The sequence below is a fragment of the Apaloderma vittatum genome, unplaced genomic scaffold, assembly GCF_000703405.1.
Source record: "Apaloderma vittatum isolate BGI_N311 unplaced genomic scaffold, ASM70340v1 scaffold769, whole genome shotgun sequence".
NCBI lineage: Eukaryota > Metazoa > Chordata > Aves > Trogoniformes > Trogonidae > Apaloderma > Apaloderma vittatum.
Window position 1 is genome coordinate 15,952 of NW_009736740.1, and position 26,313 is coordinate 42,264.

Consider the following 26,313-nt stretch of genomic DNA (forward strand, 5'->3'; position numbering starts at 1 on the left):
AAGAAAAAAAACCAAACAGGTTTAGTAATTCAAATCATCTTCATTTATTTAGAAAAACATGCATTTCCTATCCCTCTCCTCAGAGGTGTCTGTATTCTGCACTACTCCTAAAATCCTCATCAGTAAAATCACCAATCCTGGTACAGCATCCACAGTCGCTCCTTTCTCGGGGAGAACATAACGTGAAAAGGAAGCATTTAACTGGGATAATAAAATTCTCTTTATTGATTAAGAACATTTCCATTAATCATACATTCTGGTTTTTACCCGCTTTACAGGGAATCTGAACTCATCACTTCCCGACCTTCTCCGGCTTTGCCCCGTGCATACAGCATTTCAGCGCAAAACTCCAGGTGCTAAGTGAGACTGCAAAAACCAGAACACTTCAACTATTTCACAGGATGAATTAACTTACTTTGGAGGACGTAGAGTCACATTCCTGACAAATCCATCCGTAGCCAGTCTGCTTAGGAGATTTTTTCAAAGGAGGGTCTAGACAGCCGAAATGGTAGCAAAGTCGGCACTCATCACACCTGCAACAGAAAAAACCAACGCAGATATTTAAATGCAAATAGCATTTCTATACTATTTTAGATTGAGCTTCCCTGCAAGTCTCAGCACAAGATTTCGTGATACAGAAAATCTCGTTTTCTGTACGGGGTATTTTCAAACACCACTTCAAGTACTTTCAGTCTAATTTGGAATATTCTGATGCAGACACTCTTACATCACCTTACATGTATCTTCCTATATAAACAATATTATTTCAGAGACTTGCAAGTTCAAGAAAAAAATACAGCCAAAATATACACCAAAAATATACAACCAGCTCAACTTTTTAGATACTTTGATGACACTCCTTGCCATGTATTTTTAGAAATTTGAGGGTTTTTTAGACTGTAACAATATTGCTCTTTTTTAGTTTTAAGAAACCTCTTTACAGATCTAGTTTCCCAAGACAAACTCTGAACTGTTTTCTCACCCATCCAACAGTTCAGCTGTAATTTATGCCTATGAATTATATTTTTCTACACTAGGATAATGCGGTTGCTAAATAAATGGGCAAAACATTTTCTGATTTGCATTGAAATTTCTGGGACGGGGTGTTAATTTAGAAGGATTTCACTGAGATCTCTTACTTATTAAACTGTCCTATGTACACACAACAATTTAATGTTCTTTTTAAATAAACCTTTCATTAGTGTTCTGTACTGTGTCGGGTCCACATAAAAAGCTCAAAACATATATTGTTCTTAATGTATATACTTAATGTATATACTTATTCTTAACGTACCACCACTGAAGAAATGCTACAGTAGGACAAATCCTTCATGACAGGATTTTTAAATCAGTACAGTAAGATGCTCAAAATGAGAAAATTTTTTTGAAAAAAAATAAGAGACATTTTCATATATCCTACTGAACTTTATTTGCATACCCCCCTGTGTTCTTTTGCATGAAAAAGCATTTTTCACATTTCCTTTGCAATATTCCTCTCTTCATAAAACGCCCTTAAACTCTGAATTAAAGCCGATTTAAACGATCAAAGAACAGGAAACAGAGTAAATGTTTAAAATCAATTTTTCTAATTGATCTTCAACATTTTTTTTTTTTCCTCTGTCTCCCTGGCCTCTCATTTTGTCCTCCACAAAACATGCAAACACAGAAATCGCCAAGAATTGTAGGAGCAGCACGGCCACCATCAGCCCAAACACGGAGGGACACAATTCATCCACATGGTGCCTCACAGAGAGAGGATTCAAAGAGATTGCCATACTGAGAGAGGAAAACATTCATGTCACATTTTCCCCACGGGTTAGTCTCCAAAGAAAAAAAAATAACTGTTTTCTGATTACAATTGTTTAACCCAAGTAAATACTTTTGTCCTTGCTGGCATGGCGGCGCTTCCCAGCGAAGCCTTCTGGTTTTAGCAGTTCTAGGTAAGACACATTCATGCCACATTTTCCCCATGGGTTAGTCTCCAAAGAAAAAAGAAATAACTGTTTTCTGATTACAATTGTTTAACCCAAGTAAATACTTTTGTCCTTGCTGGCATGGCGGCGCTTCCCAGCGAAGCCTTCTGGTTTTAGCAGTTCTAGGTAAGACCAGTAAGAGTATTGCCTGTACAGCCTTGTGCTAAACAGAAATTAAAACCAATAATCTACCCACCCACGTTCTGCAATACTAGACTGATATAGCTTAGGTATTTTTTAAAAAATGGGATGTACCATATTACAATCTATATCCTTAGGATTGTTTAGTAATAAGTCAATGGAACTCCAGGATGAGAAAAACACTTAAAAAAAGGAAACCATTCAGTTTGTCAAGGCAGAGCAGTTCTAATGTGGAAATCTATTACTTACAATCAGGAATATACAGTTTTATTCCTTGTGAAGGCACACTAAAATAATAAAAAGGTGGAGAGCGGGAGGTGAGAGCAGTTACGCGCCTCCATCCCAACAGCGAGTGACCTTCGGCAAAAGATTAAGCGTCCTTTGAGTCTCAAAGTTCTCATCTGCAAGGGAATGTATTTTCACCAACTATTTCTAGATCAAGAATCTTATTCACACAAGCGCTTGCCCTTGTGCAGCGCTTATCAGAACCCTCTCCCTGCAAACTATTCGGGATTCTTTAAGCAGCACAAAATAAAACATCACACTATTTCTGGGTGTTCTAACGTGTTGTCAGAGCTTAATCCTAAAAATCTACATCCGCCTTCAAACAGTATTTAGATTTTTTTCCGAAGTGACTGTCGACAAACACATGTGTTTTATGTGTTCAAAAACGAACGTTTCCCCTTGAAAAATGACACGTTGTCATTTCTTCTTGCAGCTTTTCCATTTTTTTTATTTGGAACGTGCTATCTCCCGACTCCACCTTCAAGCCCGTTTCGGAAGGACACCGAGAGAGTCAGCAAGGCTGGGTTGAAATAAGCAGAACGTGATGAAATTAAATCCAGATCTGGAGGCACCAATGTAAAGCTGAATGTTTTAAATATTTATTGTCTTTAATTTTTACCACTTCAAAACTGTTTAGCTTGGCAGAAGAAAAACGGCATTTTCCTAGAACGAGCTAAAAATATAAAAATTTTCAGATACGAACAGCTTCTGTCTGCATCTGCCCAGCTGGGAAAATGCAAATAGCAGGAGCACACTTTCATGGATCAAAATATAAAAGGGCTGCATGGTGATAAAAATGAAACTAGACCAAATATTTTTAAACGCTTCCTTCCTTACTTACTGGCATTTTTTTGGAATACAAATCTTGTATTGTGGAACACAAATTCACAGATTCTTAAGTTTCCAGAGCACGATGCTGGAAAAAAAACAGATGAATACAAAGTGTACCTTGGTTAAAAGTGATACCTCAGCTGTGTGAAAACTCTCTTGTCTGCCGAGACTGACTTGGGACAAAATATGAAGCTTCCACAAATCACAGCACAGCAAACCAAACTGGCACCTTAATTCCTAATTCCAAAATAAAACCTTATACCTAGGTTAAAATGGTCTCCGTAAAATGAGATTAAGCCCTTGGGTATATACTCCTACTTGTTTTCTTTTGTCTGGCAACATAAAACAATAGAAAACCTGCTGTCAGATTCGGAAAAAAAATAAGAGAGCGATGCAAAATAAAGAGGGCTTTCGGTTTAATTATAGAATGAAACTGTTGGGTCACGAAAGGCGTCACGCTGACAGTCTTGCAGCCTTTCAGTAAATGCACTCAGAGCAATCACAAGACACATTTAGGAAGCAGAGGAGCCACAAGACACTGTCATTTACAAATATTATCCCCTTCCATTCTGAAGATGGCTTAATAGTGCAAGTTTAAGTACTGGGCTAGGCTGCGAAAAAGGGACAAAACCTACTTCTTCCATTTTCAAGGCTCAGTTAAAATCTTTACCCTTCTGGATCCAAGGTTACACCTTCAAAATAGTACTTAAATTAGTAAATACTTTATTGTGCTGTTTTTTTGTGGATAACTTTCCCTGTGCTTGAGTACATTTCCACATGCAACCGAGTGCTCGGTCATCTTCAGTGGCCTGGCTAGCAGTCGTGCCAAAAACTTTGCGAAAATAAAAACAGAGTTCCAGAGCAAGACAAGCCAAGCTAACCTCCTAAATTACCTCTAACTGGCAGGTAATTGCTTACTATCAATGTTTTAACAAGCCTGAAATTACTTCATGCATCAACATTAGAAGCTGCTGTGTTCCTCGTCCCAGCAATGAATGAGGATAGATATATGCCCGCTCTATAGCGACAAAACGGGGGGTGAAGAAGAAAGGTGAATTCTGAAGGGGTTAATAAATTAAAAAACAATAAAAGGAAACATTCTTATAAAAGTACAGAATGCAGGCCAGCTACATCTTCACAGCAAGGAAGTTTGATCGGGCATTTCCATACCTGAAATACGCCTGCTGTGCTCTTTAACGAAGCGATCTCCATCCGCTCGTGCCCTTGGATTGTTTTTATTAGTTTTTTTTAGCAGTACAGCTGGCCGTGCTCAAGCTCTACATAACTCTGCATTTTCCTGTTCATAATTAACTAATTATGCCCTAATCAATAGCGTAGATACTGATTTTACAATGGAAATGAGATAAATGAGATAATGGCCAGGGTCAATCTTATTTTATTTGCAAAGAACAGCACACACATCCAATTTCACGACGCTACAACCACCTGCACGGGAGGGAGCCTTATCAGCTGGCCTGCAGAAGTCTTCCTGCCAGCACTGGGGGAAAAAAAAAAAAAAAAAAGACCTGTGCTTTTACAGAGGAGCAGCAAATGCAAAATCTGCCGGCACGTTTATAAGTCACTGGTTAATCTCATCCAAAAGCCACAAACAGCTGATTCAGCTGGAGGAAGGAAACCCATTTGGCATTCATGAGACAGCATCACCCATCTATAGCTGTAAAAGTAATTACCTACACGTCCCTGAAACACAACATTAATAAGCTAATCTTTAAACGCAACTTTCTGAATACGCTTCGGAGACTACGGAAAATCTCTCACTTCTGTACACATCACTGCACACCGTCTGCAGCGTCATGCCAAAATGTACCATGTTGGACAAAACACAAAATTGCAAAATAGATACGCTACTCCCTATTCAGCGCCACAGCCTGAAGATTTACTTGAATGGGAAAATGCTATAAAACTTTTGGATGCCTGTTGCCAAACCATCATCGCTGTTAAAATGAGAGAACTCGACACACGAGCCTTACTCTGGCAAACGTAGAATGAATTAAAACCAAACTAGAAGGGATCTAATCTGCAACTTTTAAACTCTCGGAGAAGCGCAGGGGGCTGGGTGCGCATCCATTCACCCGCGAGCTGGGGGCTGCCACATCACGGCTATTCCGGCACCCGTGCGGATTGAGCTATTGATCCGCGTCTTTCCTAGACCCCATTTCGGACTAAAGCCTCTTCCCACCTGAGGAAGAGATGTTTCTTCCCAGGCACTGATCTCCCTCCTCTTTAATTCCTCACCTTCCGAGTGCTGGATGCAAACCACCGGAGACACGGGGGTTCACATGAAACTACAGCACATTCTCGGGGTTGGATGAACGGCTTAAACTCAGCTACGAGAGTTTAATGTCATCATTTTGTTTCTTGCTAGGAGCTGCATGATGGATTCAGTGTAAAGGAGCACATAAGTATTCCCCAAAAAACCTGGAGTAAACTGAATTCCAACTGTAGAACCAAGATGATTGACTTTGGACTGGAGGAGCGCCCGTGGGAGACCGTAATTGCGACCAGACTAGAGAAGTGATAAATTCTGGGTGTTAGGAATGAATTCTATGGGATGGGTTCTATCAGCAAGTCTTACATGTAATGTCAAAGAAAGCCCTTACGTAGAGAATAGAATGAATTCATGCTCTAACGGTGAAATCGCAGTGTAATTGTGTAGTCAGTGCATTGTTATTAACGCCGTCCAAACAGCACATTTGTTCTACTTACTGAGGGAGGAGCCCAAAGCAATAGTTCCATAAATTTCGTTACGGAATATGTGGGAAACCTTCTTTTTAGCTTTCTCTTCCAACATCTCTTGAAACAAACTGAAGATAAGTGAAGACACATCTTCATATCTTCCCCTGCTATTCCACACCCACCATAACTCTTCCATTCAGCCTCACGGATTCCAACAGAGATTTCTTTCATTTTGTTGCGATATGTCATAGGCCAAGAACAAACTAGAAGTGATGCAGTGCTATATTTAGACTTTAATTTAAAATATAAGGTCTAGATCCTTAGGAACTCTTGGGTTTCGGCAGAATATTGTCAGAAGAGAATAAATATACCAAGTATAAAATGGGAAAAGTTGGTTTTCCTCTTCCTGATTTACCTATATTTTTACCTTGCCTGTAAGTGGCATAATAGTTAAAAATGTATGGTCAACTCATCCTGCAGTTTTTGTTCTACAGAACATTTTAAAGAAACTATTAGCACGAGGGTAATTTAAACGTCTTCTCACATAGTCTAGACAAGCTTCAGGTGAATCCACCGCCAGAAGCGTGACATATTCCATCACTAAAATTCTTACATGTCTGCCCATGCGTACAATATTGAGTATAAACCAGGACAGAGCCAAATCACGCAGCCTCTTCAAACCCAGGTACTGCTTATCCGGAAGGGCTTTACCTCTAAAGACGTTAAAAATTCAACCACGTGTAACTCTAAGGAACTAATTTCAAAGTTAGATCTAATTTTGCCATCAGTCTTGCTCTGAGTGGGTGGCCTTCTTGCTCTTCAGAGGCTTTGTCCAACCTACATCCTTCTGTATCCTAACATTTTCATCATTTCCATTTAAATAAACAAAGTAGTCCTTCCGGGAAGGTAATGCTTACAGTGTTGCACATCGTTAGAAGTCACATTTAAATTTTCTATTACGTTAGATACAATGCAAGGGGGGGTGCAAAAGGAAGTCCCTGACTTTCAGTTTATAAAGTTAGATGAGACAGCACACCATTATTCTCTTCTGTTACACCTGGAAGGTGAGTGAATATACCAGACGTGGGATGATTCTTACATTCTGGGCTTTGTGTCTACCCTCTATCGATGCCAACAGCGTAGGGGCAAGACAGACCTATGGCCTGACAAAGCAGGACAAGCTTACTGATCTGCAGCTAAATATACTTTCCTGTGTGGACAGATGGGGGGGAAACTATAATATTCAAATTTCTGTCCAAACTCAAGGGCATTAGTAAAATTACCATTTTTTTTTCTCTTTCATTCAGTCAGAGGATCTATGCTACACTTCCCAGCATCTGCTACATGAAGCACATTTTTAAAAATTTCTATATTTAGCACTAATTATAATACATAATAGCATGAATTTCTATGGCTTTGACCTCTAGGAAGTTCTACTTTAAAGGAAAAACACTGCAAGAAACATTCTACCTACAAATACAGATGGGAGAAAAAAAAAAAAGTTTATTCTATGCAGTTTCTACTGCCCACTCCCCCAGATATTTATCATCACGTAACCTAAATATCGAACAGTTCATTTTAACAGAACCAACGAATAGTGTCAATCAGCTACACCACAAAGGAGTAAAGGAAAATTAGCAGTAGTCTGGCAGACATTCGTCCAGCTATATTTATTATGCTAAAGTCCAAACTGCCACCTCTCCTACTTGATCTAATTCATACTTTTTAATACTAAAACAAACAAGCAACCCCCCCACCAAATCAAAAAAAAGACACTGATTATTTATGGTTAGGAAGAATCTGAATCGGCTGTGGCATTCCTATGGAATCGAGAATGGTCCGCAAGTCATCTGCTTGATTTAACTTAGTTTGCACGTACACAACGAATTATAAGAACACTACGAAGAAAATTTATTTACTATACCTGTATGTGAACAGCTTCCTTTCAGCAAGAACTGTTCACTTCTCTCTCTCACAGTACTTCAAGACTATAAACCACAGGGCTTCGATACATTATTTTCCAAAATTGATTAAGGGCCCACACATACAAGAAGACATTGACATAAACACTACGGCAAACCTGCTTGCTTTTCTTATATTATACAGCTAATGTTATAAACACTATGGCAAACGTGCTTGCTTTTCTTATATTATACAGCTAATGTACAGAAATTACATTAACAGTATATTTAAGTTTAAATTAAGCATTTCTGTGAAGGGAATGCCTCCAAGTCATGGATTACGCCAATGCTATGCAAATCACAGCCCACCCCAAAAGTAAAAAATATTTTCTATCTTGGCAAACTCAGGCCATTCTGAAAGAATCAGGATGAGGCTCTTGACAAACTAAAGAGTATGAAGTTTAAGAAAGCTATGAGCAAACTCTGCATTTGTTTTTCTGAAGTACATTCTAGTCATAAAACATAAAGCATCTAGAGCGCCATTCCCAGGTATTCAGGCTAAGAACTACGCCTATAGATGGGACGTCTGTGAACTACTAGAGAAGTCCATTCTAGTTAGAAATATTGCCATCAAAATTCTTTCCAAAGGTGAAAAATCCAGTGGCTTTCCAGAAAAACGACAGGCAAGTGACATAACGATTCATATAAATGAGAGAGAGAATGAAAACTGAACTAATACCTAACGTCAAGAGGGAGTGCTAAGGAAGGAACAAAATTCTACAGAGAAATTGTACTGGGGAATAAACATACAAAATACAGCAGGAAATCATCGTGGGATACACCGAGCATGCTCAGGGGAGTATCAGCAACACTCAAACAGTTTTTATCACACATTAGTCAGTCATTAAAATCCTCTAATAGCAGGGATTACTCAACTCCTCTGACAAACCCCTCCAGTGAAATTACTCTTTTTTTTAGAAAAAAAACCCTTGTATTGTCTAACCCAAACGATCTTGCTACAATTTACCATTCTTTTTTGGTCTGACCAGATCTGAAGACTAACTGACAAACTCCTCCAGTGAAATTACTCTTTTTTTAGAAAAAAACCCCTTATATTGTCTAACCCAAACGATCTTGCTACAATTTACCATTCTTTTTTGGTCTGACCAGATCTGAAGACTAATTTCTTTTTTTTTTCCTTTCTTTGCAGTAACTTTTCATCATCTCTGCATTAATTTAGGCTGTCTGAAGACACGTTCCCCAGTCTTCTCTAAATTATAGTAACCCAACTATTTTAACCTTTTTTTTTTTAAATTAATTTATGTCTCCTGCAGCCTTCTTATCATTCAATTCAGTTTGCACTGGACTTTTTCACCATATTTCTTGCCTGAATATGCTATAGCTGAGTCTTTTCCAAGGGTGAGATACCAGTCTTCTGAATATTTCAGAAAAGTACTTGCATGTGTTAAATGTAACAGCTCTCTTTGCAAATCTCAGGTATCACGGGTTTGATCCGTGATCAGTCTGTGATCCGGAGCCTCCCACACCTTTTTTTTGAAGACGCATCTCCTAACTCTTGAGTCTTTGCATCATAATCATGCGTTAAAGACGGACTTGCCTCTTCCTTTACTGCCCCGCACGCTTTTTCTGGATGCTTTCTTAAATATAATTTAATTTGTAATTCTAACGCTGTAGTCTCTCACATCATCCTGGCATTACCTGCAAAAGTAACCAAACACTTTATTCCAGTACCTAATACACTAAAGCAAAAATATATTGTTATATTTAAAATTATAATGAATCCAGGAGAGTCCTAAGTGGAACCTCATTTGACAGTGAGTCCATGGTAACTAGTACCTTTTCTAATCAGCTACATATTTTATTGCAGCTTAATTAACAGAATATTTCTCTAGCTGATCTAGCAGGATGTGACAAAGTATTTTAAAAGTCTCACTAAAGCCAAGACATGCTACATTATCACCCTTTCCTACTTTCAATACCTAGGTCATGTTAGTTTAATAACTGATCATAAATCACAGTAAACAATACTTACTTCCCCCCTAAACTTAGCAGGACATACAGGCAAACACCTTTTTTTTCCTCCTCATTAGCGCAGCATTCAGATATAACTTGATACTTCCACAATTTTGGCCAAGTGGTCACTAAACTTGGTCTTTTCTTCGTAAAATGGATTAATGGATTCTTAAAGAACAGATTCCTGCAATAACGTCTATTTGCTAGTGCAAAATGTCTTTATTTTTAAGGTGTCCTTGTGTGCCTTGCCATTACAGAATGTAAGCATTCCTGATAGTTCAGACAAAAATCGTACTCTGGTATCATCCCGCCCCCTTTTTAAAACAAAACGACGTGTTAGACATCAGGTTAATTTTATTTAATATAATATCCAAACATGAAATGCCCTGGTAAGATATGACTTGTAGATAAGTTATACACAAATTTGTATATGTTTCCTATTACTTGTTACAGCATTTAATTTTTCTCTGAAGTTTAAAAAATATTTTCAAATGGAAATGTGCCTTGATAGATGACAAAAACCACCATATCTCAAGAAATTCAAAGAGTATAGGTCAATCAAGTTACAAATCTGGTTGCATTTGAGCGGAATTTTTCCAAGCAAGTTCAAGATGAAAACGATGAAGATGTCAACACAATGCTACTGTAGATTTAAGAACTGGATCTGCACCATTTGTAGATAAAGATACTATGTCTGCATCTACCAGGATATATATGGACGAAGATGAAGATCTCAGCTGTCACGCTGTGTGATCAGTTCTTCATTCCTTCCCCAATTACACAACAGTTTCATATTTGTACTGTGAGGAGACAACCTCGTCCTGAACACTGCCAGAGAAGCCAAATAAAACAAATGTCTGTATATACTCAAATTTTTCTTAAATTTTTTTTTCAGAAAGCAAGATAGGTATCACTCTATTCACTCAGGTGTCTGAAGTCAGAAACAATTAGTTCATACTAATAAGCATAAAATCAATTTTTCCGTGGCAAATCTATTCCTCCAGAATAGTAAGTCTCAAGTGTTTTACAGGTCTCATTATCACTGAACATTTATTATTTTTTTTTGTTAGGAAACAATCTTTTTTTTTACAGTAAGATCTATGTACAACACGGTTTTCTATATAGAAACGTTCTCATTAAGCTGCATGTAAGCAGAGCGGCAGGCGGATGGCAAACCGGTGCTTATTTCGGTCGGTATCACCATAGAGGAACGCACAATATTTAAGTCCCACAGGATTCTGTCACTCTTCAGTGAATCCAAGCATTGTGTAACATCATTTGCCAACGAAGCACGGGGGAAAAAAAGACATTACTTAGTAGGACAATTCTGACAAGACATTGATCCGGGATTTTTCAACAATGCACATACGAAACGTTCCTGATTAGTGCAAAAAAAATAAAAGGAGCAGGCAAATGAACTGCCTCGTCAGTCCAAATAACAAACCAATCAATGACATTCTATCCAAGCCTCACAAGCAAACTCAACTTTTTGTCATAATAAGCTTATAGTAGAGACAAAGTAGCTGTTCTCCTTTACTTTAGGTACTCTAGTGAGAGCTTTATCCACATTTAAAAATCCTATTATAAAAGGTTTCCACGATTGCCTCCGAGGATGAGTTGTGGCAGAGTTGTGTCTCATGAAGGGTATCTACACAGTAAAGTGATAAGAAAAAAATATTAACATTGAAAGATCATAGCAGCTCTGCTCTGTCTTATGAAACATTTTAACATCACACTCAATTCAAGCAACGTGTAGGCTTAGATCCAAATAAGTTAAGACACTCCCTTCCAAGAGTCTCTCAAGCGTCAACACATTAAACTGAGTTAAGCACAGCATCCTTTTAACTTTTTCTCAATACAGGTCAAAGAACAACGGCAGTCCACCATACGACACAGAAGATAAATTTCTTTTTAAACACAAAAGCAATAATTTAATACAAGTAGGTGTGACTGTGAAATGAGCATCTCCCTCAGATTTGAAACCCAGACAAATGCATCTACGGGACGGACTACATGACAAGCCCAGAAAATGTGGGTACTGTGCCACAACCTTCAAAAGTGCTCGTTTTATACAAGAGTATTTGAAAGAAACTAAGTCTTAGGAAGCATTAAGTAAGGGAGGGTTTCTTTCAGAATGCAACGTAATAATTCAGTGCACAGAAAGCTTTAGTCACTTCTGAAACAATGTCTTTGAGGCAATAATTCAAAACTCTTCCCAGCTTCTTTTTTCCTACTTGTATGTCCTGTCCTTTGACACTCTTAAGGCATTTGCACTTTTCAAGAATGCTTTTTTTTTAAAAAAAAAATAGTTTTAAAGTGCTGATCCTCTACATTTAAACATTTTAAAGCTATTTGCAACACCAAAGTTATGTAACCGATAGCACTGACTTTAAGCTGTGCTGGCATATGAAACACACATCAGATTTCAAAGAAAGACTCAAAATCTCCACTGCATTTATTTTGTTTTGTATTTTGAAATGTAGAATTGTAAATTAAAAAACAGGAATTCTAAACCGCTATCCTGCTTTCATAAAATAAATAAAAAATAGCAGCTATGGTGTTGCCTCATGTTCCAACAGCAGTTCTTTGTCAACTAATTTCGAGTGCAAGAATTTTGAGCCTCAGAATTAGAGGGGCGTCAAGTAAATTCTGTCTGTAAATCCATTTTAATTCTCACTTCATCTCTTCACTGGGACACGACTAGAATTTTGAACCAGGTGCCCTGAACTGTCACACTCCAGCCCAACTTTGAACTTCTTCAGAGAACCGAAGAAAAGCTGAGCTGTAAAATACTTTTGGCACTCATCTCACTGCACCGCCCTTCCCTTAGCGAGCGCCACCGGGTTTGATCCGAGCCCCTCCGAGTGCGTGAGGCTGACGTGGGTGCACATTCGAGTGCAGAAATACAAAAGGCAGCATCAGCAGACAAGTCAAGGTAAACTCAAGGTCTTTGTGCCACCTCTTATCCTCTGAGCGAAGTAGGAGGAGCTGCAACGGCACCATCGGAGTCAGGTCAGCAGAAGGTGACGGGCTATGCCCTACCTGAGCCAGCAAAGTTTCGACATGAATACAATGATTCATACTTTTAATGCAAGATTTCTGTTTCTCAAAACAAGTGTGCATATATATATACATACACACACATATATATATACTCATATGTATGTATATGTACTTGTACTGACATAAAAATCTTATTAATATTTATGTATTGATGTAAATATATGCTTTTACGTATGAAACAAACTTCATAGCTGAACCAACAAATTGTTAAATTTTAACGATAAGCTCATTAGGTAACAAAAGACAAATGAGGCTCACAGAGGAAACTTGAAGCTATAGAGCAAAGCCAAGATACTAATTTTTTGTAGTATTCTAAGTACACTGGCATGAAATAAGAAGTGTAACTAACCTATACCTGCACTATTGATTCCTATATATTTCTTTGTATTGCATTTTTATTAATAACAAAGTCATGAAATTTTAAAGAACATTATATTTACTAATGCATGAAAGGGAATTTACTCTTTAAATGTTTGGACAGTTCTTCCGTTTCTACAGGTTTTAAAATTCGACTTGGTATAATTTATTTTACATGATTTAGGGTTACCTTCACTCCTCTCATCTCCAAAGTATTATTTAGTTAAGGAATCACTACTTACACTGTTTAAACAGGCTGGTAAAAGACAAAAGGAATATAAATGGATAAACACAGCAGCTTTTTTTACTCTTTAACTCATAAACTCAACTGACTACTGATTATAGAGAATGACTTAGTGAAAATCTTTCCTGGGACCTCCCTCATCGACGACATTTCTCCTGTTCTATCATCTGCTTTTGCAGTGGCGTATCTGGTCCTTTAGAAGAGTTGTTCTTTCTCAGCTCTCCTTCTTTCCAGGACAAATATGACTATGAAAGCGCTTTCCTTCAAATTTCGGTACCAAGGAAGAGAAACCCACAAAGCTCTCGCTCTCTCTCTCCCCACCCTAACCACACCAGGTTGTAAACTGCCTCCTCAGTGACGTAAACATTATGTATTGGGGGGGTGTTCAATAAAGACATGAGTGTGTTCAATAAAGGCGGGGGGGATCAGAATTGGGCTTGTGTTACTATTTTAGGCACATTAGATTTGTCAATACTCTTGACTCGGACGACGGTTAGATCGGATTTTATGACAAAACTAATGCAGAACACCATGAAATTCTGAAAGGTTCACATACTTTTTCCTGCAGCTGCATCCTACATAAAAGATTAAAGAAAATACTGGTATCACATATGTGAAATGGTTTCACTCGATAATGCCCCTTCCTTCGTTCCGCGCTGTGTTTGTGAATACAAGCTTCTGAGAAACCGTGACAAAAAGTTCAGTCGATACACTCAATACTCTACATGAAACCCAGCTTTCTCTTTTGAGAGCCTGCATTTACAGACCTCGTCACAACAAGGCCCTTGATGTTATCGAAGCAATTTCGAGATGCTTTAATCATTGGCAAAACTCAGGAACTTGACAAGAGCCAAGGAACGCGACTGGGCCAAGAAGATTTCAGTAATTTGAAAGGAAGGTTATTGACTGATGTAATTTCCTTTGGATGTGACGGAATTCAATTGATCTGGTTTTTGCACCGCGTATCTTCCCTCTGCAGCTGTCTCTATCTGATTCCACGCCCAAGTGCAAGGAGTGACTATCCCTTTCCCCTTAACGCAAACCTCTCCTCTCGCTATTATTTCGTATGAACAAAGGAGAGCATTTTCAAGTTGAATCTCTGTACTCACTGTAAGAAAAAAAAAAAAATACACTCAGCCAAACGCCACCCCATTAACTCTGGAGACTGCCAGCACATTCATTATGTAGTTAGAAAAAAAAGGTTGTAGAATTTGTATTATTCACCAAAATACTGAGTTAGGGCTTGCATAACACAAGGCCATATGACAGTATAAAACTAATTCCCAATCTCAACCGCACAGGATCGTGTAATCTACACTCTAACAGACTGTACTTCTTTTTTGGTTGAGTATTTAGACGCATTCAGAAGCAGCAGCCTGCTTGGTGCACAATGAACACAATAATTTCTAAACACGGCTGTGATATGCACGGAATCCTATCTTCCCCCATAAGTCTGGATTACAGCAGTTTTAACAGAGAGGAGGTGTACCAGTAGGAACTTCACAATTCAGGTTGATTTTAAAGGGCATAAATCGTACAGAAAACCAAAAAGAACTGTGCTACAGATGGGGAACTAACAAAGCCTGGAGGGGAAAGGAGGGGGGCACTATCACCAGGGGCTGTTTCTGTGGGTCACACTGTTAAACATCGGGCACCTTCTTTACATTCCAACAGAATTAAGGGCTGCACCGACACCGACGTGCACCTCAGGCTCCCAGGGGTTTGCAAGTACCTTCAACAAAAAAGACATTTTCTTCAAAATTCAGTACAACTTCTTCAAGTCAAGCCATTTTCTCTCTCATTCAGGAAGGGATCTTTTTCAGATACTTGGATAACTGAATATCGATGAAGAATGTAATTATCTTGATATGATAAGGAAACTATAGCTGAATCAGGGTGGGGCAATATATATGTTGCCAGCAATACGTAGTGAGCAGGTGATCTTTTTTTAACATTACAAAACGAGGATTTCCTGAAAGGTCTTTCAGTGTAACAAACGAGTAACTGGAATATAAATTCCAGACGTTAGGCTGTCTGAAAAAACTGCTTTCTGTTGCTTCAGAAAGAAGATTTCATGGAGATTCAAAGAAGAAACAGAGCTTGCAGCTTTAATATAAACTAGAAATTTCTATTCAAAAATATTTAATGTCCTACACTGCTTTTTCGCTCTTCTGTCTAAAAGACTAAGAGTCATCTTCAAGTGTGATGCAGGACAAATGTGTCAGTGGAACGTTAGCACAAAAAAGCTCAAAGTAACCGTGTGATAAAGCCAGTAAGACAAAACACAACCAAAACGGGCCTGAAACAGTGGAGCTCAGCAGCTTAACGCACCACCTTCACCGTAACGCCTTTAGCACACACTTGGTTTTTCTCAGTTTGGGCGCTGTCTTGGTTTTGAAAACGAACAGATGGGAAGTCTTATTAAATGCCTATCTATCCTGACAGCAAAGTTACACATCATGTTCAATTATTTCACTCAACAAGATGGGATTTAACATGCAAAAATGTCAAGGCAACAAAATAAAAAAGGGAAAGGCAACATGAGCGCAGAAACTGAAAAAGCTATTTTATCTAAAGCAGTACACACCAATTTAAGGACAGAAATTATGTGAAAGCTGGTCTTTTAACACAAAACTCTGTACCTGTTAAACAACTGAAATATCATTTTCAAAACCCTTCTGATCCCCTACGTAAGCATACATGCAATTTTGCCTTACAGGAAAGCCACTGGTACTTCCTCAGACCAGGGTTTACTTCCCCTTTGTTTTTATTTCATGAAGGTGGAACGAAGTGAAACAAAAAATTAGGAAAAGTGCACAACTAAGTTGGCCTTTACTCACCCAGCCCTGGTCCTAGGCTGCCTGAGCACACCAAACCTGCTTGACCAACTAACCATGACTAGTTGGCTTAAAGATAATTTCTTTTTATTATGAGTACTGTCACTCACTGTCACTGTTCCTTTTACTTTGTGTGCTCCTTAAGTACTATATAAATACATTAACATACCATTAATCGTTCAGAACAAATATTTTCGTAGAAATAAACTTCTTTCAAATAGAGAACTGGCTTGGCTTATTACTGTTACTATTATTAGGATACACTGGGAGAAATACTTCAATTAGCACATTTTTATAATACAATAAATTAGATTGTACGATCAACATGACATTTAAAAAAATGAGGAATCTTTTTTCAAAGAAATGGCAGGAAAGGTCTTTCTTTCATTTCAGTATATTAAATTAAATATGCTACTATTATTTTGGGGTTTTTTTAATAGAAAAGTAGATAAAGTCAGTTTGGGGGGTTTGCTCTCTATCACTGCGTAGACAAGTTCTGACAGAAAAAAAAAAAATCTAAATTTTATTCCAACGTCCAAGTTTTATCACTTGACAGTCACCACTAGGCTCTGAAGGATTTGCAAAGGCACTGCATGGCTTTCATGCTGCTGTTAATGAAAATGCAAGCCCAAGGCACTAAATTGGTCACCACTGACTGATGGCCATTGCAGTCTGCGAAGCACGTAGAACATCCCGTGTGCCTTTAATACGTTAAGATCTAAGCATGACCCTCAGAGAACCACAAAAGGAGGTGAAGTAGGAATTCTGCTTTCCCACTCAGCTGCTCCATCAAGTCAATACGAAGCGTGAGCTGTCCCACTGCTGGCAAGAGGCTTCATGTAACTATCTTAGTCTAAAACACAGATGGGTATTTTTTCTTCCTTTTAAAAGTAATTTCTTTTCAAGACTTTTATAGGGTTTTCTCCTCCCAAAACTCCCACTCCTAGAAACCTTAAAGCTGGTCAAGAGTTCTACTGTGAGCCTTTCCAGTCTCTACAGCACCATGTGGAACCTCTTTACCAAGCTGCTGTATATCATAGCCCAGGTCAAAATCTGTGTTGCACTTGCTGCTATGACTGAAAAAAAAGCAGAAAGCAATTAAAATCAGGTTTTACGTACAGTTCAGGTTGAGAAGATTAATGGCACTACTGAAACTTTATGACTTACTGGAACATTGTGTCCAAATGGAGGTGTAAGTACTGTCTCTTATCACTGTTTCAGTTTAAAAATTGCAGATTTACTACTTCTTCATAACAAAGACTACAAAAAGCTGTATCAGGGCTTTGGAAGAGGAAACTTTGGCTTGTCAAAGGAACTGCTAGGCAGAATCCTGCAGGCGGCTGTCAGGAAAGGGAAGGTTTATCAAGAGAGGGATGATTTTTTAAAAATAATTTGCTCAGAGAAACACATCACCCCATCGTACAGGAGAGGAGTAAACCCAGCAGAAGGTCCGTCTGGTTAAGCAAGGAGCTTCTTACTGAACTAAACATACAAAATGAGTGGTGGTAAAATTCAGAAGAGAACAAATCAGATAGATCCAACGAGAAAGAGAAAGTAGTTCTATGAGGATGTTAGCAGTGAAAGGAAGTTCAGAGAAAACGGACTGGATTTCAACTGATAACGCAGAAGGGGCTGATGCACTTGATGCCTTTGTGCTCAGTGCCCCAGCCTGCACGGTGAAACTTTGCTCTCAGGCTTCCATGCCTACCAGGGCGACATGGGAAAGAGAGGCAGAGCCAACAGAAGGAAATCAGTGTCAGGGTCTACTCCACTCCAATCCACTGGGATTATCCAACGGTGCTGAAAGGGATGCTTGTTACCTCTGTCAGGCTCCCGTGTAAGAGCTAAGAAACACCAAGACAAGCAAGGCAGGTCCCTGACAGCTGAAAAAAGCTAAGACAAGCCCACCTTAAAGACTTATGAAGCACTTCAGAAATCACAGGCTTGCCAGCCTTCCCCCTGGCCCAGCACAGACCAAGGATTACAGCGTCTCAGGATCCCTTTTCAAACATACGAAGGAGAAGAAAGCACCCACTACAGCTTAACAAGGGTAGATTAGCTGGTCACGTTCGAAATGATCACGATGAAATGGTTTGTTCTGCCACAGAGGGAAGGGCAGTGGTGGTAACACACCAGCGTGTACCCACAGAACGCTTTTCAAACAGTCCCAGACAGCACGTTCCTTATCGAGTACAAGGCTGGATGAATGGGCTGCAAGTCAGCCTAAATCAGAGAGCAGCAGACAACAGAGAGCTTGAGATCTAGAAAACAGACAAAGCACCACAGGCGCTGATTTTGAGGCTAAGAGAGTTCATAAGAAATTCAACATCATGAGACAAAATTCATCCTCTGCAACTTTCAGAGGATGACGTTAAGTAAGGAAGGGTGGCTGACATACTGAACCAGTAAAAAACTCCAAAATTTCATCATCATCATAGACTGGCCTAGGCTGGAAGGGACCTTAGAGATCATTTAATCCAACCTCCCTGTCATGGGCAGGGACGCCTCTCAACTAGATCAGGCAACACACGGGGACCGAATGGGGATCAAACCCGTGACCTTGGTGTTATCAGCACCACGCTCAACCCACTGAGCTAACCGGCCCCCCTGCTTGAGAAACTTTAGGACTAGACCAGCAAATAACCAGAAAGCTCATCAAGAAGGAGAACGAAGTTTTGCACGGAGCAAGGATGATGAACAACTCCTTGGAGCAGGAACAACCCCTTGCAGCAGTGCAGACTGAGAAGCAACCGGTTGAGTTGCTCTAGATCCTTCTAAAAGGACCTGGGGGTTAAAGTGAATGCAAAACTCAGTATGACTGAATAAAAGGAGGACAATTATGGGCTCCCCAACTCAAGAGATGCAGGGACTACTGGAGAGAGTCCAAGGGAGAGCTACGAGGGTGATCAAGGGACTGAACATCCCTGCTGGGAAGAGAGACTGAGAGACCTGGGGCTGTTCAGCCTGGAAAGGAGACGGCTGAGAGGGGATTTATTAACGTAGAGAAATATCTGAGGGGTGGGGGTCAGGAGGAAGGGGATAATCTCTTCTCAGTGGTGCCCAGCAATAGAACAAGATTTTTCAGTACCGTTGGCTTCTATGCTGAGAAAAAGACCAATCTGAAAGGCCGGGGTCAGTACTGGATTTCTGTCAGTTAGAAGGAATAAGAAATTTCCTTCCCAGATCTCTTCTAGACAGCATCTGACCATCCACATGCCAGTATTAGATTTCTAACTGGTGTCCGGGACTGATTTACTATCAGTCTCCTTGTGCAAAAATAGTAAAATATTGTGCTCCTGATGCCATCCTAAAATTCAAGAGTATTTGTCACAACAAAGGCGCTTTTCTTTGACTGAAAGGTGATACCAAGATCTAGATACTACACACATTTCATGAAATCATACACATTTCATGAAATAAAAGCCAGGAAAGGTTACATGGCTAAGTTTTATAATTGTGAGCAGATCTAAAACATATTTGTAGCCATCAAAATATTTACAACTCCACAACTAAAAATATCAAATACTAAACTGCCTATTTAAAAAGTACCGAGATGTATTTACAAAAAAAAAAATTCCGAAGTCAGAAAAATACAGAAATTGTAATGCATTCACTTCACATTTCACGAAATAAAAGCCAGAAAAGCTTACATGGATCAGTTTTGTAACTGTGAGCAGAACTAAAACATATTTGTAGCCATCAAAATAAAAAAAAAACCAAACTCAAACTAGTATTATTCACGTATATTTACAACTCCACAACTAAAAATATCAAATACTAAACTGCCTATTTAAAAAGTACCGAGATGTATTTACAAAAAAAAAAATTCCGAAGTCAGAAAAATACAGAAATTGTAATGCATTCACTTGCACAGTACATACACATCCCTGTATTTTAAAACACACATCTTAATCCTGGATTAATTTTTTTTAAGGCCAGAAAGGTTTTCAAACTTTCACAGATATAGAAAGGCTGGAAAGATGTGTTTCAAAAAATATTTGCTTAACTACAAGGCAAACAGTTCATATTCCATTATAATTTCATATTTGGTTTTCATTCTTCAATTTTTAACCTTTCTACAACAAAAATGACAGGTCTGTAAGTGGAAAAGAACTAAGAATGGAATAATTCCGAAATAGACAAAACCAGGAATTATGGTTCTATTTCAAACTAGTTCTGGAGCATGCAACATTCAGTAAAAGTTTTTTGCAAATGAATCCAGAAGTTAGCCAATACGTATAAACAACAGAAATATTGACATCATAATAAACCTGAATAAAAAGCATCATACAGCACTTCTGAAAATAACTATTTAGACAGAGCATTTAGAACAAGAGTTGTTATAACACGGTTCCTCTATGCCTCAGCTGAAAGTGGACATGCAAATTAAATCCAGATATTCTACATCAACCTTAAAAGTAACAGCGAACTTTAGTTGTACTATATACAAAACTCCGTTAAATAATAGCGTTTAAGACAATGCCAGAAGTTTTCTAAAAGTGTATTAAGAAGATGCTCTACTTGTGGAACTCTCTGCTAAGTATTATACACATCATTTCCAAGAGAACTTAAAAAAAAATCAAAAAAAAAAATCAGTGAAATAATACCATGACAGATACAAAAACTATAAAAATTATAGATCCAAAGAAGTTAAACAATTTCAAGAAAGTTGCAAAGTCCTTGAATCTGTGACTGTAACTGATTTCTGAAATCCCTCCTTTTCCACTTATTTTTGAAGAACAGAGGAAAATTAAAATATTTCAAATGAAGCCTTGACTATCCATTCTTTTAATTAACTGGTGAGGACAGACGAAAGATAACATGGGACATCAAAAAAAATATAAAAACTTAAACCATGGGATTTCAGTCAAAAATTGTTTATGGAAGATTACTAATCAATATGTATTTCATTAGTTAAGTCATACACCCAACATCTTTTTGCATTTAGAATGAAGTGTTTCTAAATATGCAAAATGTATACATTTGAACTGTAATTATATAAGGAGTGCTAATTATGGAATAGCACTGTTTTTTCATTAATGCTTGCCATCCATTTATATTTTTAAGTAAACACTTTCTTGTTCTGTCACGACTTTTATTCTTATTTCGATGAATCAGTAAAACCAACTCAGCAGTATCAGTCTTCAACTATTTGGTGTACTTGTATTAGAGATCGTCGTGTATCTGTGAGTATGCAATACATAAATATTAAAAAAAAAAACACCTTAGAGGCCACTTTGTCTAACTCATCTTCAATTTGAACGCAATTTTGATAGAGGTTGTTCTAAGGAACAGCTCATCTCCTACGACACTGCACATGCCGACAGTCAAATGCAGCACCAGGAAGCTACAAAGAAAGGAAATAAAAATCCCCAAACTCAACACCTTAAGGAAGGACTGGGGATGGCAAAAGTCTGTCCGTGTATCTCCAGTATTTTCAAAATAAGCTATTAGCATCAAAGAATAACTCCATGGTACAATAAATATCCTCTGTTACCTACACCAATAAATAGCTGAAAAAAGTCACTTTTCAGTCACCCATTCCCCATCTCAGCTTCACTGACCTGTCTTCACCATACCAAACCTCTCTTACCACTGTCTCTCAATTCCGCTTCTGTGCATTTACCATCTAAATTCAGGTCCTTCTCCAGCCCCCCCACCATCTCCATACTTGGCTGGGAACACATCTTTTTTCTCAGATCACCACAGCTCGAGGGTTAGTGTATCGGTAAGCCAAGGCCCTGCTTCATACCGCCCATCTGCACGACTTAGGCTTAGCTCTTCTGAGGAAACAAGCTTGGAATATAGTCCAAAAGCCAAACTCTGCTAGAGGAGTAAAAAAAAGTGAAATCATAGAATCAGTCAGGTTGGAAAAGCCCCTTGGGATTGCTGAGTCCAACCACTAACCCTGCTCTACAGAGCTCACCCCTAACTCATCTCCCCCAACCCCACATCTCAATGACCTTTAAACATCTCCAGGGTTTCGGACTCAACCCCCACCCTGGGCAGCCTGTGCCAATGTCTGACCACTCTTTCTGTGACAAAATTCTTCATGTTCTATCGCTAATTACCCGTGAGAAGAGCCCAGCACCAACCTCTCTACCATGTCCTTTCAGGTAGCTGTAGAGTGAGGAGGTCTCTCCTCAGCCTCCTCTTCTTCAAACGCAACAGCCCCAGCTCCTTCAATCATTCCTCCTAAGATTTATTGTCCAGGCTCTTCACCAGTTTCATTACCCTCCTCTGCACCCACTCCACCACCTCGATATCTCTCTTGTATTGAGAGTGCCCAAAATTGGACACAACACTCAAGTTGTGGCCTCAGTATTGATTCAAGGAAAAAAAAAACAAAACTAAAAAAACCCCATGAACATTAATAACCCCAAGAATTCAGTGCAGAATCTGAAGATGACAATTCAGAACCAGCCTGGTCCAAAGAACAGCAGAAGCTGAAACATCCTCACCTTACCAACGACTGCCTGACCGGCAAAGATCCATCAGAGCTGCACTGCGTGTGATACGTGTACTACAGGTCAGCCTAGCAGCACCCTAATCCTCACCGTAAGTGAATACGTAATTGCTGTGTATTCTCGTGTACAACGTGCTTGAACCTCTCTGTGAACGACAGAAGATGACTGAGGTGTCCCAGGAGATGAATCTTTAGGGTCGCACATCTCCACTCCGGGTCTGAATCGGGACAGACGTCAAATAACCAGTCACTGAAACCAGGGTTGAACTCTGTGCTCAGTCCACATTTCTTTTCTTTTTCATTTTCTTTTGTCCTGTAGCAACTCGGCGTTCCAGCTTAGGGACAAGCAGGCTCAGCTGGCCCACAGCCCCGTGAAAGCACAAATCACACCAGATCTAGAGCTGCTGTAGCACGGCTCTGCTTATAGCAAATTATTCCTCTCACAACATTATTCAAGGCTTCAGATTTTCCACATTTCATCACATTTAGATGGATGTATTTCTTATCTGTCCTTGGGGAAAGAAAGGCAGGTCTTTGCCAAAATTCAATTTACTGATCAAAGACTTTAATTCACTTAACGCCTCTGTATGTATGTAAGTATGGGGGTCAGGGAGGGGGATTCGGGCAAGACAATGCAATTGCCAAAATCCCAGATTAAGAATTTTGCCTGAAAACACCCAAAGATACACAAGAGAGATGGAGAATTTTGAATCCAGATGATTCAACTTTGACAAGCAATAATTAACTGACAGTGGTGTCTCGTACCATCAATTTTTACCACCGTCCAAGAAATCTTTCATCTGTACAAATGCCAGTTAAAAAACCTTCAGAGTAAGCTTTGCTGACTTTGCTAACATGGCCGTTTTGTCTGATCATTTCAGCATTTCTCCTTTCACTGCCTGTAAATCAATATTTCGTAATACGATCATTGTGCAGATTATGCATAATCTTCCATGCAACGGAGTGGTTAGCTTTTGCTATTTCAGATACAAAAATAACAGTATGAATTTGAAATAAATTAATTGAAACTAACATTCTAAAAGAAGAACCAAACTTTCAAGAGAAAATGCCTCTAAAAAACGTAATCAAACTTTTAGCTCATTCAGCAAAGACTTCTCTAACGAACTCCAGATTTTTTTTTTCTGTTGGTGACAATAACAGAGACACAGAAAACATCAAACACAACGACCGACAGAAGCTGAAGTACTATTTTTTCCAAGGCTCTGCTGCCCAAGACAGAATCATAGAATGGCCCAGGTTGGAAGGGACCTCACAGATCATTTAATCCAACCTCCCTGTCATGGGCAGGGACGCCTCTCGACTAGATCAGGCAACACATGGGGACCGAGCGGGAATCGAACCCGCGACCTCGGTGTTGTCATTGTTTGCAGCACCGCGCTCAACCCACTGAGCTAACCAGCCCCCTAAAGAATTCTTTTGTCTGTTTGAACAATGAAAATGTTATATATATCTTACAAAATAGCCAAATGAAAAATAACACTCTGAAAACATTCCTGTTTCTGGGGCCCACAGAGAAATTAAATACACTCAAGCTACTGAAAAAGACAACTGCAGCAATACTTAACCAGAAACCCATTTGTTACTTTTCTCCAGGTAACTTGTTAAATATGTGAATTAAGCTCATTGTCAATTGATAAATTTTGCTTAAGGTGACAAAGTTACATTTTGAACCTTATCACTTTAACTTATAAAACCCACCCGCTTCACATAAACATTTCTACATACATCTGTCAGAGAAAATGTACTTCAAAAATTATGATATGGATCATTCTATATTGAAAATCCTGTGCTGCTTCATTTCAGAATGTTATCAATCTTCACGACTAAAGTTAATTATCGGCTCATTCACGCAGCTTAATATAAAATTTAAATGCAAAAATGAAGGGAGTGCAGCAATTTTTCTCAAGCGTCGCGTGGAACAGTGAAACTAGTTTTGAATGACATATTAAGGTATTTTCGCAATTGGAACGAGACAAGATATTTAAGCAGAACTAAGTACATACACTAGTAACTGAGGTTTCAAAATATAAGTCTCAGGTCTTTTGAAAATATGTGTTCTCTATGGTAAGCAGGACAAACTGTAAAAAAAAGAAAAATATTCTGGTACTGAGTATTACATACTCTAAACTTAATCCACATTTCCTTTCCCAGAAGATACAAAATGTACAGTTATAAACACCCAGCAATCAAACAGCACAAGCTAATGATTTTTTTTTTTAAGGTGTCGTTTTCTTTCAGAGAAGAATCTGAAGGAACTGACAGTAAGGAGGGACACAGGACGTGCCTGACGGTGTTCGCTATCACTTAAGCTGACCTCTCCAAATACACACACAGCTCTGTGCCCATAGATGTGCCTCTTGATGTTCTATACACAGCTACAAGCTACCACCTACGAGGTGAAAAAGAAGCCACAACGGTTTTGGTGTAGCTTAGAAATTAACAGTAAACTCAGAGAATCATAGAATCATTCAGGTTGGAAAATACACTTGGGATCATCGAGTCCAACCACTAACCCTACCCTACAAACCTCACCCCTAAAGCATCTCCCCCAACACATCTAAATGACCTTTAAAAACATCCAGGGATCCTCACCTCATCTCAACCCCCTCCCTGGGCAGCCTGTTCCAATGGCTGACCACTCTTTCTGTGAAAAAATTCTTCTTACTGTCCAGTCTAAACCCGCCCTGTTGCAGTGTGAATCCATTCCCTCTTCTTCTATCGCTCATTCCCCGTGAGAAGAGACCAGCCCCAACCTCTCCACAACGTCCTGTCAGGCAGCTGCAGAGTGAGGAGGTCTCCCCTCAGCCTCCTCTTCTTCAAACCCAACAGCCCCAGCTCCTGCAGTCGCTCCTCATCAGATTGATTCTCCAGGCTCTTCCCCAGCTTTGCTGCCCTCCTCTGCACTCGCTCCAGCGAGCTGTTCAGATCAAGTCTCCAGGGAAAAAAAATCCTTACCATTAGCACCTTAACTCTTAGCATCTGTAAAAACTGTCCCCACTGCCCCAACCCTGTGGGGTACCCACTACCCCCTGGAGGGGATGCAAAGGATAACTCTCCGGCAGACAGTCCTCCTGCCCTCATATTCTCGTTCCTCAGGAAAGGGACGTTATCCCTCTAGACTGCCAGACCTTCTCTCCCAGCACTTCTAACGCCATCATAGCTGAGAAAAACCACAGAGTTCTAGCTGTGACGCTATTTTTTATTTCACAGGGTTGAAAGGAATTAACAAATGACCTTTCATAGTTGAGTTTAGGGAGTTTCGTGTCTCAGCCAACTGCTAGTTTAGACGACGCAGCTCTTTTACCGTAACGTGAGAGGTGCCCACCAAACGCTGCTGTTAGACGGGACGTTACTCGAATGCACCAAGTTTGGAAAAGCTTTTGGAAAAGGCACTTTTCAGAGAGATCAGAGCAAGGGGTTGGAACTGTGGCTGTCTTGAACTCACACACTGGACCTCTCTTCC

General features: G+C 39.3%; 1 protein-coding gene across 1 annotated transcript in view; it reads right to left on the reverse strand.

Annotated features, from left to right (window-relative positions):
• Nucleotides 1-415: 415 nt before the first annotated feature.
• PHF14 (PHD finger protein 14) overlaps nucleotides 416-26,313 on the reverse strand; it is a gene marked incomplete at both ends in the record, with an annotated part of 64,037 nt that continues 38,139 nt past the window's right edge. The window contains one exon of the mRNA XM_009877085.1: nucleotides 416-533. Coding sequence (XP_009875387.1) covers nucleotides 416-533 — 118 coding nt within the window. The remainder of the gene's footprint in view (nucleotides 534-26,313) is intronic.